Here is a 14,957-nt window from a genome sequence, read left to right as displayed (position 1 = left end):
CTTGATAACGGATATTCTACGGATATCAAGGTACAGCTTGATTCAGACTCACACGAAGTAGCAATTTTTGAAGAAGAAAAAAAAAAAAAAAAGAAAAATGTCTAAAGTATCAACAAGTAAAGACAACGAAATTAGTCTAAAGCAAGTACTAGACGCGATACAGAAACAGAATGAAATTCATGTGAAAACTACCGCCGAAATTCAACATCAAATCCAAATATTAACCAAGCAAGCAAGCGAAGAGAATCAACGCCTCACTAAAAAAATCGAATTACTAAAACAATCAGTTTCCGAATTGAAGCTAGGCATTGGAAATCAGGAAACAATTATGACCAAAGATTTTGAATCTGTAACTAACACCACAAAAGAAACCGCGAAGTCGAGAAATAGAGTTCGTGTACCAGAAGCGAGTGCACCCGAAACGGTATTTGACTCTGGAAGCGATAACGATGACGAATTTCAAGACTACAATCAACCAGGACAGTCAAGCACAAATAAAATTTTGCGAAGCACTTTAAAGACGAAATTAATCCAAGACAAGTCTGAAATAATTAATAAACAAGAAGTATCGAAAAATGTAGAAAATAAATTGATCAAAGAAGAAAAAAGAGGTATTAAACGAAAATCAATTTCAGATAGTGAAAGCGAAACAACTAATGCGCGTCAACGAAGGAAAGTTCTTGTAACGGACACAGCTAGTGATAGCGATAGGTGTAAATCTTTAGAAAATGATAATACAGTAACGAGTGTAATAGCAATTAATGAAGCGAATTTAAGCCAACGTACTAGGAATGAAATATCTCGTTTACATATAAATATGGTATTTGACAGTCCCTTATCACGTAGTCGGCGATCGAAGTGTTGTGATGATAAAAAACAACCAGAAGAAAACAAAGGTGCTAATATTGCAAAGAGAGAAGCGAAACATAGAGGCAGACCTAGGAGATCGGATAAAGTTGAAGTTAAAAAAGGTGAAGATACAAGAAAGATTTTAGAAAATAAAAAGAGTGGATTAGAAGAACAAAAAAAAGTCGAAGAAAATACAAAAGAAGAAACTGCAGAGCCTGGAGTTAATTCAAAAAGTATATCAAATAATAAGTGCGATTTACTTGATACCGAAAGAGCTATTGAAATTAATGATACTGTTCAAAATATTAAATTTACTGAAAGTAGAAACCACGCTCAAAATGATATGGAAAATGTAATAGAAGATTCACAAGTATTATCTAAGTTAGATAAAAGTAAATTATTAGAAATAAGAATTGAACTTAGCAAAATTGACGATACAGAAACTATTGTACGGAATAAAAAGAATTTATTAGAAGGAGAAAAAGAAGTAGGGGAAAAGAAACAAAAAGAAAATGTTCATACAAAAAAAAAAAAAATAAAACAAAAGAAAAAAAATCTACTGAAAATAATGTTGAAGTAGTTAATAATAACAAATCATATAACGAAACACTAAGCTTAAATTAAGATCTTAAGTCCATAGAAGAAAAAAAATCAAATTCAAGATGATGTAGAAGATATAGTAGAAAGTTCCCAAGAAACATCAGAATTATTAAAAAAAAATGTACTGAAAAACAATGTTTTATTAAAATTAATAAAGTGGACGATATTTCTCCTTTGATGAAATGCTATGATGCTTCAGCTGAGGATGAGAAAGTAGTTACAATTGTTTCAAATGATTGTGATAACGACAATATCGAAGTTCCTAAAGATAATGTTAAGGAATTTGAAGAAACCAATGAAATCAATATTAGTGAACCAAAGATTTCAATTTCTATTATTGAAAATAATTTATGAAGTGCAAAAAGTAAATGATGAATCAGTGTTTAAATCCTTGCTTGAGTTATCATTACCTAAAAGTAATATCAAACGCCAGACAAAATTAATAAACCTACTCAGCACAAGGACGTGCAGCTCATATGTTAGAATTAATAACAAAACAAGCAAGAATGGAAACTGAAAACTATGTAATAAATTTAAATGAGAAACATACAGTTAAAGGAATAAAATGCAAAGATACGGACAATGATATGTTGCTTGAAAAAAAAAAAAAAAGGAAAAAAAGAACATGCACCTATGTTGAAAGAAGTTGATAAAATAACGGCAATATGCAGCAGCAGACAAGAGAAAATAAGCCAAATTTCTGAAGAAGAAACGATGTTCAGAGCGGAGTCTACCGAAGTGACAGAATCTTCCGTGAACGAAATAGCATCTGAGAACAGCAGAGGGCCCAAAAGGAAATCTGTCAGGACGAAATCCATCCGAAAGTAATCCTGTTCTCAGTATTAGCACCATTATTCCAACTGAAAATCCTGAACTGCCTTTGGAAGAACCATCTTAAAAACGTGAAACTATACAAAATGAAGTTCCAATTTAGCAAGTAACGCTATTGGGTAGCATAGAACAATTGAAAGAAGAAAAATAAGATTCTAGTTTCAAGAATACGAAGACTCAAGCAGCAGATAAAGAAGAGGCCACCTAAATTCCGAACACCGTTAAAGGACCGACAGCCCCAGTCAACATTTATACCAAGGTTCGAACTTCAAGCCACCTGGCCATAGAGCATCAAGACGAAGAAGAAAGAAAAAAAGTACACTTTGAAACAATCAGCGTTCGATTCCACAAATCAATCTTAAAGAAACGTTAACTTCGGGGAACCAAAAACAATCTAAGGAAGGGGATCTTTTACCCCTCAATTTCTACAACCTCAACATATAAAAGCTGCAAGCATTCGACCAAGAGTGGTCTTGTGTACAGTCTTGGCCGTGATTTGAACAACTATTTTGACCTCGTTGTAATATTATACTTAACCATTTTGCAAATAAAAGCCTACAAAAATATAAATATAAATCATTAATTTCATATGACAATAACCTCGTCCTCTTTGGCCAAAATCTCGTCCGCCGCAACCCCTATTCTGTTGCGGCTGATACGCACCTCCTTGCCATTGCGCTCCGCCATTGTTTCTGCCATCGTTCCCGCCTCTGCACGTGTTTGTACAATTTTTTACCACGTGGCCGTACTTTCCACAGCCATGGCACTTTATGTCCCTTTTTTCGACTTTGAATACATTCGACTTTTTTCTATCACTTTTATTATCACTGGCTACGCGTTCCCCACATTGTAATTTTATTTTTTAAAAATTCACAAGTTCGATCACTTTCTTTCAATGGGTCGATTAAGTCATCAATATAGCTCAATGAGTCTGGTTGTGTTTTCAGCACGTAGTCGACTTTTTCACGTTCACATACACTTGCACCAGCATTTTTAAATTCATTTATCGTGTTTTCAAATTCCGTGAAAAATGAATTTGATTCTTCAAAATCTTTCAGCTTCATCCTGCCGAGTCTATTTCTTATGCAAATTTTCAATGCTGTTGATTCCTTCAGATACATCTCATCAAATGTTTTCATTATTTTTAAAGCTGTATTTAGGCCAATAACAAATTCTAATTGTTCATTTTTTACACTACAGTAGATGTAATTCATCGCTTTAGGTTCTTTTCATCCCAGATATCTTGCACATCCGTGTCCATTTTCTCCCGTGTAGTCGGTTCATCACATTTTTTCCATTTTAAATATAGTAATGCTCTTTCCTTCCATATCTTGTAATCACATCTATTCGATATTTGAAATCTGATTTCATCGTCCCTTGGCTTCTTGATTCGTTTTTTACTTTCACCCTTTTTTTCTTCTTTTTCGAAAATAGTTCTCTTTAATATCCAGATTCCTTTTATTTGTTCTATCAATAGGTTTTTTACCCCTTCAGAACTTATTTCCAACTTTTTAAAACCGACTTTTATATATTCACTCCCGGTTACACGTGGTTCCATAACTTTAAATTTCGGCAACCACGCTCTGCTACCATGTTGCGAATTGAAGCGAAGATCTTCGGACGGACCGAAATCGAGAAAATAGTAGAAATGCGAAGAAGTACTCAAGATGGATACTAAGATTAGATTACAATACACTTGTATATATTATCTTAGAAAAAGCGTGTTACGTCGCATGAGTCAGTACCTGCGACGCCCCTCATGGTCAGGTCTCCGAGGCCCGCATATCGTCACACTGACCTGCAATAAACCCAAGGAACCACCATAGCCCACATCTGTTAGCAATAAAGTTGTATTCTTTGTACATATTCGGTTTATGAGTGGTCCCTTAAAAGGGTCCTTAGGTTTATTGCACGCTCGCACTCATTTCGGAGAAAGCGGAGGTTTGCCCAGCGAGGTAGCGGGTTTTTCCCAAGGACAGAAACACACGTGAGTCATATTTGCCGAGGACTGTCCCCTCGTATTTAATTCATTAACATTGGTAATACCCAATGGGCATCGCGGATCGTTACCCTCACTTTTCTACCGAAAAGTGTGAACTACAAATCCGCGTTCTTAGTTCAACAAGGATACACCCATATCGAACTTTCTTCCTAAATAGTACGAGACGGGTCAATCACTGTTCCAATATCCCTCGGACAGTCAAGTTCACTGTTCTAAGACCCCTCGGGCAGTCAAGTCTACGGTTCTAACACTCATCGGGCCGTCAAGTTCTAACATAACTCAGTCAAGTTCTCGCCTCTCTAACTACCACATCTAGCAACCTTCGGGTTCATCACCACGCTTTCCAAACACGGTCTGTTCACATGTAATCCAGTGCAAATAAATACATATATAATATAACTGTGAAGTTCAGTTATATTCCAACCCAATCACCCTTTATTCTCCCACAAGAAATAAGGGGATCGCTCTGTTCGTCGTGTCGATTCGTGCAATCGTAGCGGGAATTTACGACTCCCGTTGACGCGCTATAACGCGACCGTCTCCCCGCGACTGGACGAAAATACAAAGCGAATATATAGAAAGTAAAAGTAGAAGTAGGGAAGAAGTACAAAAATATTGAGAAAAAACCAGGAAAGAAAACAAGAACAAAATAATAACAGAGTTATTATTTTAAATAAATAATCAAATAAAGGAAAAAATAACATAGCAGAAAATTAAATTCGAAGGAAGGAAGAGGGCAGTATTACAGGAGGAACGGTATATGGTGATGTAAGAAGTGGAGATAGCAAGAACAGAGAATAAAGAGATAGAAAATACCTTAAAAATCGCGAATATTAAAAACCAAAAACGAGTGCACTATGAAAAAATAGTAAATAGCAAATATAACCAAAGAGCAATATATTTAGTATAGAGCAATATGCACTGAAGACATTCCAAAGTATTTAATGGCGTACAATGATGGTATATGATGAATGAAATCAAAAAGTAATAGCAAGGTTCAAATGCGACAACAAAGAGAGAGAGAGAGAGAGAGAGAGAGCGAGAGAGAGAGAGAGAGCGAGCGAGAGAGAGAGAGAGAGCGAGCGAGAGAGAGAGAGAGCGAGCGAGAGAGAGAGAGAGCGAGCGAGAGAGAGAGAGAGAGAGAGAGCGAGCGAGAGAGAGAGAGAGAGAGAGAGAGAGGAAATAGATATTCGAAAAAGGATAAAGAAAATAAATGCAGGCCATACACTGGAGAGAAAGAGACGATAGTAACAACTCCCACTGTTTTGAACTGTACTCTTATAAAAACCACATTACGCAAATAATACTAAATACAACATGTAACCGCATGTATAAGAAAAAAACAAATAATAAATAGTAATCTGTCAACGTCACAGGAGTTGCTATAGTTGCAAATGATTCCCATATTTTTGAAGTATTACTTTTTATTATATTAATGTCTTCTATCTAAATAGCATCATAAAATCATTGGAAACATATCGTCCATCTTGGAGCTTTGAATGATTACGAAATCTATAATAGATTGTTAACGAAGCGTTGTCGAAACTAGAATGGGGATGAAATCAAGCATCGATTTGAATTCCACGAAGAGAAGACATACAATTCATGATTGACCAAACTACAATACATGATTATGATTGGTGAAATATACTTGCTACTCTCGTTCATTTACTCATTTTAATAGTTCATGTGATGTTTAATATTATAAGATATAAAATACGGATGATTTATAACACAGCGGACGAGTATATAGGTAAAGAGGCATAAAAATCAGTCGATGGAATTTTTACTTGCGCATATTAAAACGGTGTGCAGATGATTCTATATTTTAGAATCGAAAGAGATCTGTTTAAAAAAGTGACCGCAAAAGTGACCTTGAGCATGATTTTCAAAGACAAAACTTTTTTTTAGTTCAACGTATTTTACATTTCGAAGAACAAAAGTCTGAAAGGAACCATGGGTCGAAAAAGATCCCTTTTCCTGGAAAAAACTGTTAAAGTTTTAATAATTCTTAAACTGATATTAAAATATCACTTACTGTTGCACGTAAATGCCACAGATCCATCATTATACAGGGAGCGGCCGAATAACATGTACAATCGAGCACATGTTGATTCCTTATGAAAAGATACGAACAAAATATGTGTTACGTTGCGCGAAATGATCCGTGCGACGTCCCTCATGGTCTGGCCGCCAAGATCTACGCATCATTACACTGACCCGCATTAAAACCTAATAAAATAAACCTAAGAAACCACCATAAACCGAATCTTTTTAGCTTAATCTCTATTCATATAAGTATTTTCGGTTTATGCATGATCCTTAAAACAGTCCTTATGTTTATTGCATGCTCCTACTAATTACGGGGAAAGCAGATGTTTGTCCAGCGAAATAGCAGGTTTTTCCCATGAACAAGGACATCCATGAGCCACATCTGCAGGAGACTTTCTCCTCATAGATTTATTTACTAACATTGGCTATAACCAATAGGTATCGCGGATCGTTTTACCTCACTTTCCTACCGAAAGGTGTGAACAACGAATCCGCGTTCTTAGTTCAAAAAGGCACACCCACACCGAGCTTTCATCCTTAATAGTACGAGACGGGTCTACTACTGTTCTTCAAATCTTCGGATAGTCAAGTCAACGGTCTTATCCTTAGAGTAGTCATCTACTGTTCTTCAAATCTTTGTGTAGTCAAGTCAACGGTCTTAATCTTATAGCAATCAACTACTGTTTTTCCAATCTTTGTGTAGTCAGTCAACTCAAGAAGTCTGTTCTTCCAGTCTTTGTGTAGTCAGTCAACTCAAGAAGTCTGTTCTTCCAATCTTTGTGTAGTCAAGTCAACGGTCTTAACCTTAGAACAGGCAACTACTGTTCTTCCAATCTTCGTATATAGTCAAGTTAAGAGTCTTATCCTTAGAGCAGTCATCTACTGTTCTTTCCATCTCGACGTAGTCAACTCATAAAGTCAGTCAACTTCTGATCCAATAACAGGATATCGTCATCACTACAATTTACGCGACATCAAGTTAATATTATATACTTAGACGATATAATATCAAGTGTTATAAGTTATTGAAAATATATACATTATAGAACTGTATTCTAGTATACTTGATAAATTTTTAAACTCGATTCTCTCGAAAACAAACTTTAAATGAAAAAATTCTATTGCACATTTTATTTTTATTTTTTTTTTTTATAAGGAATCGCTTTGCGCCCGCTTATACATGTTATTCGGATGCATCCTGTATGTTCTACATCTTCTTCTTTTCTTCCTTCCTTTTTCCCCCTTTCTCTCCTCCTGTTTCTGAACTCGCATTTCTACGTTTCCGTCAAGTTCCTCCTCAAAATTACGTATTGTTTTTGTATGGCAAAAACCACATTGAATCGGATGTTATAACTGTTCAACAGATACAACCTGTTCACTCCAACTATAAATAATCTCTTCTCTCAAAGAAAAACATTCTTGCCGTCAAATCTCATTGAAACCTGCTCTTCTCGTGAGGAGCACGTTAGCATCCTATCTTTCTCTTTTTCTCTTTTATCGCGAGGAGGGCGAGGTGGATATAGATCGTGATAGGTGCGACTGCCTAGTGTAGATGTCGCTGCTGAGGTGTACTGTTGCTTTTTCTTCTAATTTTAGATGCCGCGAAAAGAAAAATCGGACTACGGTCGCTGGGATTTGAGAACCCGGGTCCCGAACGTTCGTAACCTAAGGCGCTAACCACTGCGCTACCGTCGTCCGACGCTAGTCAGTGTCGTCCAGTAGTATTTTGCTGTCGAGTGCCGCCACAAGGGGAAAATGCATTACGCATACATCCCTTGCGTCACCACTGCAGGGAGAGCAGGGACACAGCGCAGCACACGCTGGAGTTTTGCCCGGCGTGGGAGCGACCCCCCCCCCCCCCCCTACACCTTGCGTCTCATCCTTGGTGAGAAGCTGACCCTCTTGGCTATTATAGAAGCAATGCTGAGCGAGCCGCAGAAATACGAGGCTGTCCGCCTCTTCTGCGAGCGAGTTATGTTCGCAAAGGAACGGGCAGAAAGGGAGAGGAAGAGAACTCTCACCCTTGTAGGATAACGCGATGGAGGCGGCTGGTGGTCAGGCGACCCAGGGTCGCTCCACCACCGCCTCCACTGGTGTCAATACATTAGGATCGGCTCGATTAAGGGGTCTCGGGGAATGCGATAGTAATTCGCAAAGACCGAGACCACGAAGCATTCTTATCATACGCGCAGGCAGGCCATCGTGGAGTTTTAGTCGGTAAGAGTCCGACACTGCTCTGCTGCTGCCCGCAGCGGCGAAGTGTCCATGAGGATTTCTCTACGTGAAAAAAAAGAAAAAGTATAAGTTCTACACCTACTGGGAATTCACGCTATCGCAGCAACATAGTTCAACAGTGAACCGATTCCTCTCATTTCACTAAATAAGAGGGTGACGACCCCCTAGAAGAGTTCAGTAACTCGGTGATAAAAAAAGACCATCGCTCGTAGCATCCAGGACTTCCAAACATATCCTACCTCCACGTATAGCCAATAGGAAGCTACATCTGTATATCCATCATTAAACTATGTCTTCATCCTCGACAATGTTTCCAATCAACCAAAAAATTTAAGAGAAAACCACCCTCCTTATAAATGAAATATCATAATGGAACTTTCGGGCAGCCGACTATATCAGGCCGACTATCTCAGCTTTCTAAAGTAATTTCCCGTGCTTCCAGATTTTTTCCTGAAACGCGACTTGGCAAATAGATAGGTGCCATCGTAAGTCATTATTTAAAATAGATTTGAACCGTGAGAAAATTTCGGAAATACCCTAAAACATCTCCAAAGTAACGGCTCAACAACGGTGGAACTCAATTAGAGCAAACTCTACTTATGTCAACAAACAAGAGGTTTGTAATGTGGCGACCTTTACTCGAGGTTGTAAGTGGACATCGAGCATAAATGAAAATATGAGGAGCGAGTTTCCTGACAAGGTGGCTCATGGATGTCCTTATTTATGGGAAAAACCTGCTTTTCCGTTAGACAAACATCCGCTTCCTCTGTAATTTGTAAGAGCGTGCAATAAACATAAGGACTGTTTTAAGGACCATGCATAAATCAAAAATACTTATATGAATAGAGATTAAGCTAAAAAGATTCGGTTTATGGTGGTTCCTTAGGTTTATTGCGGGTCAGTGTAACGATGTGTAGGCCTTGGCGGCCAGACCATAAGGGACATCGCACGGACCATCTCACGCGACGTAACAGAATCTGTTCTTCTTTAATTCATGCAGGGTCAACCTGTAGTCAGACGTCGCAATATTCATTCATGATCAATATTCTTATATATTTTACGAGCTAATCTCTAATTTCCTGTTGCTTTGTAAATAGTACGCTACTTCCTCATTAAATGTGAAATATAAACATATTATGAATAAAGCCAGTTTAAGAATTATTAAAACTTTAACATTCTTTTTCGGGAGATGAAGTCACTTGCGACCTATGGTTCCTTTGACACTTTTGTTAATAACTTTGATCATGTTAATAACCTTATAAAATAAATTTGTTGCAATAAAAAAAAATGTTGATTTTAAAAATCATGTTCAAGATTAGGTTCGCGCGCTTTGTTTTCAAATGTCCATCGATCCATGCTACGGTGATTTTTATACTTACTTTTTATACACTTTGTACTGAGAATTTGTTCTCATTACTAACTACAGTGAGTCACAAAAGTATTCGTACACTTGTCGACACTTTTTCTTGACCTATTATTTGTGTTATATAAAACATTTCGAAATTGATACGGCAGCCAATTATCATGATTACATTGGAGAATAAACGATTCTGAAAGTGTATGAAGTAGTTATAATTGCATAAAGGTATCTAGTATATGTATACATTTTGCAGACAGGACAAAAGCATTTAAACAGGCAATCATTTACAATAAGTCTGAATATTCAGTAGGTATTTATAGTACTCAGTATTATTTCATATTTGACACCTATCATATGCTTTAGGTAATTATTCATACTGTTTACCGACTTTTCACGAAATATGAATTTACAGTAAATATCTTGTAATTGTAATATATATTTGTTATATATATGTAAATTCTATAGATTTAGAACACCAACAGACGGTTTCACTTTCCCTGTGTTTACTGGGAGTATATAAATACAATAAAAATAGAGAAGGACGGGAACTTAGGAGAGAGAGAATAAAACAGGATTTCAAGAAGCGAAGATTGAACAAAGAAGAAGAAAGGCAAGTTAAGAGTTAGAAGGAAACAGAGAAGAGGGATTAGAAGCAGAGAGTTTTTAGGAGATACGGAAGAAGACTTAGAAAATCGATTCTTGAGTTTTCACGAATCAATCGCCTGATTTTCAAAAATATTACACCATTATATATTTTTAAATACAAATTATGTCTGATATAATACATCATTATAGTGCTAATGAAATTTCAACATGTTATATATAACACGGAAAAAATACACATAACGATTCTCTATTTTAACTGTACGAATCCCTTACACTATAAATATATCGCTGCACAATGGTCTGAGAACCGGAATATGGAGGTCAAGATTAAAAAAACTTTCATAGCGACTTCTTTCAACACATATCAATACTACGTGAAGATTAATTTCTAATTTACAAAAGTTAATCCTAACAGCATTTAAGATTTAGACAATGAAAACATCTCACTAATTGATATCCCGCTCAACAATTTATCAAGAATTTATCAATTTCGTTCAATTTCTGATCTTTATGAAACATTTGTTTCATGACGAAAAACTAGATGTATTAGAAATCCGCAAAAACTACTTCAAGATATTCATGGTCCAGGAAGAGTAGTTTTTCAAAAAAGCAATAGTGGAGCAAAAAATTATCGAAAGAATCGATGTATATACATATTTATTGCCCAATGATATGCTACTTTTATAAAGACACGATACTTTGTAGTATTCAAACTGCAAGCGCGCCGAGCGCGTAGCGAACAAACGACGAGTCTGCCGCTTGGCGCAACATAACCGCTCGCAGCTATTAACTGCTAGCATTGCGTAACACTGCCGCCATCGCATGTCTTGCCAACCTGTTTCGTTTTTACAGTCGGAATAGAACATGATTTTGATTTTTTAGTTTTTCTTGATGCTTTTCTTTGCACAGATATCCTCTCTATCATGAACTATCGTTAGATTTTCTCTTAGACTTAGCTTTAGTAAATTAAAAAATGTAAGCAAAAATGGTGTCCCTTTCACTGCTAATAATTATTTAAACATATATAAATGTTTATACAACTAAAGTTAACAAATGCCCATGCAACTCGATAGTTGCTACTGTAAAAGCATTAAACATCTGCGAAGTTGAAATTTTGCAATTTTTTCGAAATTTACGAATATAAGGAAAAACGGTATTGCACATTCTCTTCTAACTCACAAAAATCTACATAAATTTTATTGAAGTTTGTAAAATCGAAAAAGAATTAAAATTTATTAAATCTGAGCATTTTGTTATCTTAGTACGAATTGATACGAGTTAGCACAAGTATAGAAAGTTTCACTGTGCTATAAATAAATGTAGTTCCTAAATAAAATAAAATATAATTTTACATGTGTCATGAAATTATAGAAAATCATTAATTCGTTAGAATGTGATTAAGTGAAGTGGAATAGAATTTCCTGATAATAAGTCATTTATATTAGTAGCTTTTATTTCTTGAATGCTGTTGAGTCTGAATTTGTGCAGGTGTAATTCGCACATTAATTCGAAGTCGTCTGGTTCAATTTAAAATACTTCTATAATAAAATATTATTTTGATTTCTCATACACAACTTTGTTTTCGTAATAAACTAGTGTAATGAACTCACCTCTGTTAATAAAATGAACTTTTATGTTTCGCAGGTGGGTCTATTTTTATCATTTTTAAATATTTAATTTTATAAATAATCTAAATAGAATTTGTCTTTTTCTCTTATCGGAAATCTTATTTGTATTGAATAAACATTTTTAATATGATTTTGTGTAAGATCGCAAACATTGTGTATGGTATTAAAATAAAAAGAAATTGTTAACTCTGAAAATTATAACTTTTTACGTTTTCATTTCCATATAAGCTTGAAGTATTGTAAACCAACATCTGGTACATTATATTATTAAAGAATCTATATAAATAATTATACTCGTCAGAATGTTTAACGTAAGTATTCAATTTTATACTAACTTTCACGAAAAATTATGGTTATAAGTAATTTTTTGTGTCGGTAACAGAGATTACTTTTTTCGAAACACAGAGATAAAAAGTACATATCATGTAATTACTTTTTCATATTTTGTTCATATCATTACATACCATTTCCTGATATAATTCCACAACAGCAAAACGATTATTACAATATTGAAAATTTAACATGATTTTTAGCAATAGGATAAAATGTTTTACGTATAATTTGCTCGTGCTACAGGCAAGTAGTCTTGTAATCAAACACAGTTTCGGGTGCTTTGCTGCACGACGGTTGATCCAGTTGATAAGAAGTATTTTTATTTTCTTTCGGTATATATTTGGCAAATATCTCCTTTTTCTTTTCACATACCGCTTCGTCGACAGATGCTACCTTCTCGATTTTCTCAACGCTATTGCTGCTTAGACGTCGTGCTATTTGATTACCTTTCGTTGCTCCCTCGTTTTTCTCGAGAAAATTACTCACGCTGACGCGTCTTTCCCTCATCAAGATTTTGCCAAGAGAAAAATGTGGTCTAGCCAGAACATCCATTCTATCAAAACGGTAAGCACTACCTATACGATCTCTCTGCAGCGGTCTGGCTAACACGTCCATTCTATCGAAGTGACAAATACTTCCACCACGATTTCTTTGCAATGGTCTGGCAAGTACCTCCATTCTGTCAAATTGGCAGATACTCATCCTACGGTCTCGTTGCCATAATTTTGGGGAAGCATCGAATTGACAGATACTCATTCCTCTGTCTCGAAAGGTAGACTTAGACGTTTCGATCGTATTCAATTGACCGAGACTAGCCTTTCGTTCGTCCTGCAACAATTTCGCGGACTCGTTGGCTGGCTTCAGGTTTTTTAAAGCATCCTGTTCGTTGAAGGTGTTGTTCTCCGAAAACATTAAGAACTGAAGATCGAGTGCACTTTTTGTGCGACGCGATATACCTTCACCTCCAGGCAGGAAGGACATGCTAGATCCAACGAAAACACTGTTTTGCCTTGGTCGCATTTGGCGCGAAATGTAATTTAATTCGTGCCCTACCGGATAGTCCCCGCAGAGTATGTTGCATTTTGAGAACGTGCACCGATTCTGCGAACAGACAAATCAATGATATTTATGAATAGTTTTATTTGACGATCAAAACTGAGAAATTTTTGATCTGTGCATCCTGTATTTAATAATAGTTATAAAGAAGAGAGTTACGATGCATGAACATTGAAAAATATGTATAGAGTATGTCTCAAAATTTTGTAACCAAACCTTGTTAGGATATTCTATGAGTATAATCAAGCAAAAGTGTCATATAAACATAGATGATTTACAGTTTTATTGAAAGCTCAAAATCATATGTTGTCTATAAAAATTGTCTCAATACTAAAATTTTTACGTTAATTTTAAAAATATACATTTCGCGGTTTATATTTCTCGTTCTAATAAACAATGATATTAACACCGAATGATGTTACGCTTTATGGATTTATTATTTTTGCATTCTTGTACATATGTGGACTATACAATGACTATACAAAGGACTATACAAAGATGTTCAGCAATCCTTGGAATAATTCTTCTTAATTTCACTTATTTTCATTTCACTGACAATTAATATGACTTTTATTATACACTGGTAAGAAAAATTAAAGAAACACTGAATATTCAGCAAAGGATTGCTGATATTTAAGCTGTTATGATCAGTAACAGGAAATAACAATCATTTTAGACTCATTTCACAACATAAAGTATCTACTTTCAGAATCGTTAGTTAGCTTTCCCTCCAAGAGGTTCCAGGAAATTTAAGGGGTGATTCTTGTAGCCGAAATAAGACGAAAATCAAGAATAAATAAAATGCGCTTTCGGCTTTGTTTTTTAGTCATTGGCAATTAAAAATTGGCCAAAATATCCCTGCACGCGAGTAAACCTCCTTACGCGAACGGACGGAGTTTAGCGTAAGCAACGGGACGCACAGTGATCCTCAAACCCAACGACACATGAGCGATAGCTCATCTCGTACAAGTCGTAGAGAAGAAAATAATTATATTCAGAAACGTAAACGACTCCGCACGATGTTTTGCAAAAGAAATGGTAGATTGGACATCAAACCTACTTGCTCATGGAAATCCATAGGAGTATATTAAAAATCGCCCTATGAAGATTCAGAGTAGGGAGAATTAATATTTCCTCTAATCCTTTGCTTCCATAATTTCTAAATAAAAAAGCGTATTGTCAATATTCATGAAATATTGTCAATATTCACGCCGCGATTATCCCGGCCGTGAGTGTCAACGAAAAGTACAACAAATTACAATAGATGTTCGATATGTCCTCCGTTTTCTTGTAAACAGAGCCTGACTCTTCTCTTAAAATTTTGCCGTATTGTGCGAAAATCTCTCATCGTATTCTATGCGATTTCCGCCATGGAGAAAATGCGGCGTTACAGTTTAATTACCGT

The 14,957-nt window shown here is 35.8% G+C and overlaps 1 protein-coding gene across 3 annotated transcripts in view; it reads right to left on the bottom strand.

The window, feature by feature from the left end:
- Positions 1 to 12,592: 12,592 nt before the first annotated feature.
- The window catches only part of LOC139991305 (uncharacterized), a 113,360-nt gene continuing 110,995 nt past the window's right edge, over positions 12,593 to 14,957 (bottom strand). For all 3 annotated transcript variants that reach the window (XM_072011263.1, XM_072011264.1, XM_072011265.1), the window contains one exon: positions 12,593 to 13,597. In XM_072011263.1, the coding sequence (XP_071867364.1) occupies positions 12,734 to 13,597 (864 nt within the window). In that variant the 3' untranslated portion in view covers positions 12,593 to 12,733. The remainder of the gene's footprint in view (positions 13,598 to 14,957) is intronic.

The sequence above is a fragment of the Bombus fervidus genome, chromosome 10, assembly GCF_041682495.2.
Source record: "Bombus fervidus isolate BK054 chromosome 10, iyBomFerv1, whole genome shotgun sequence".
NCBI classification, from domain to species: Eukaryota; Metazoa; Arthropoda; class Insecta; order Hymenoptera; family Apidae; genus Bombus; species Bombus fervidus.
This window is presented reverse-complemented; position numbering and strand designations above follow the sequence as displayed.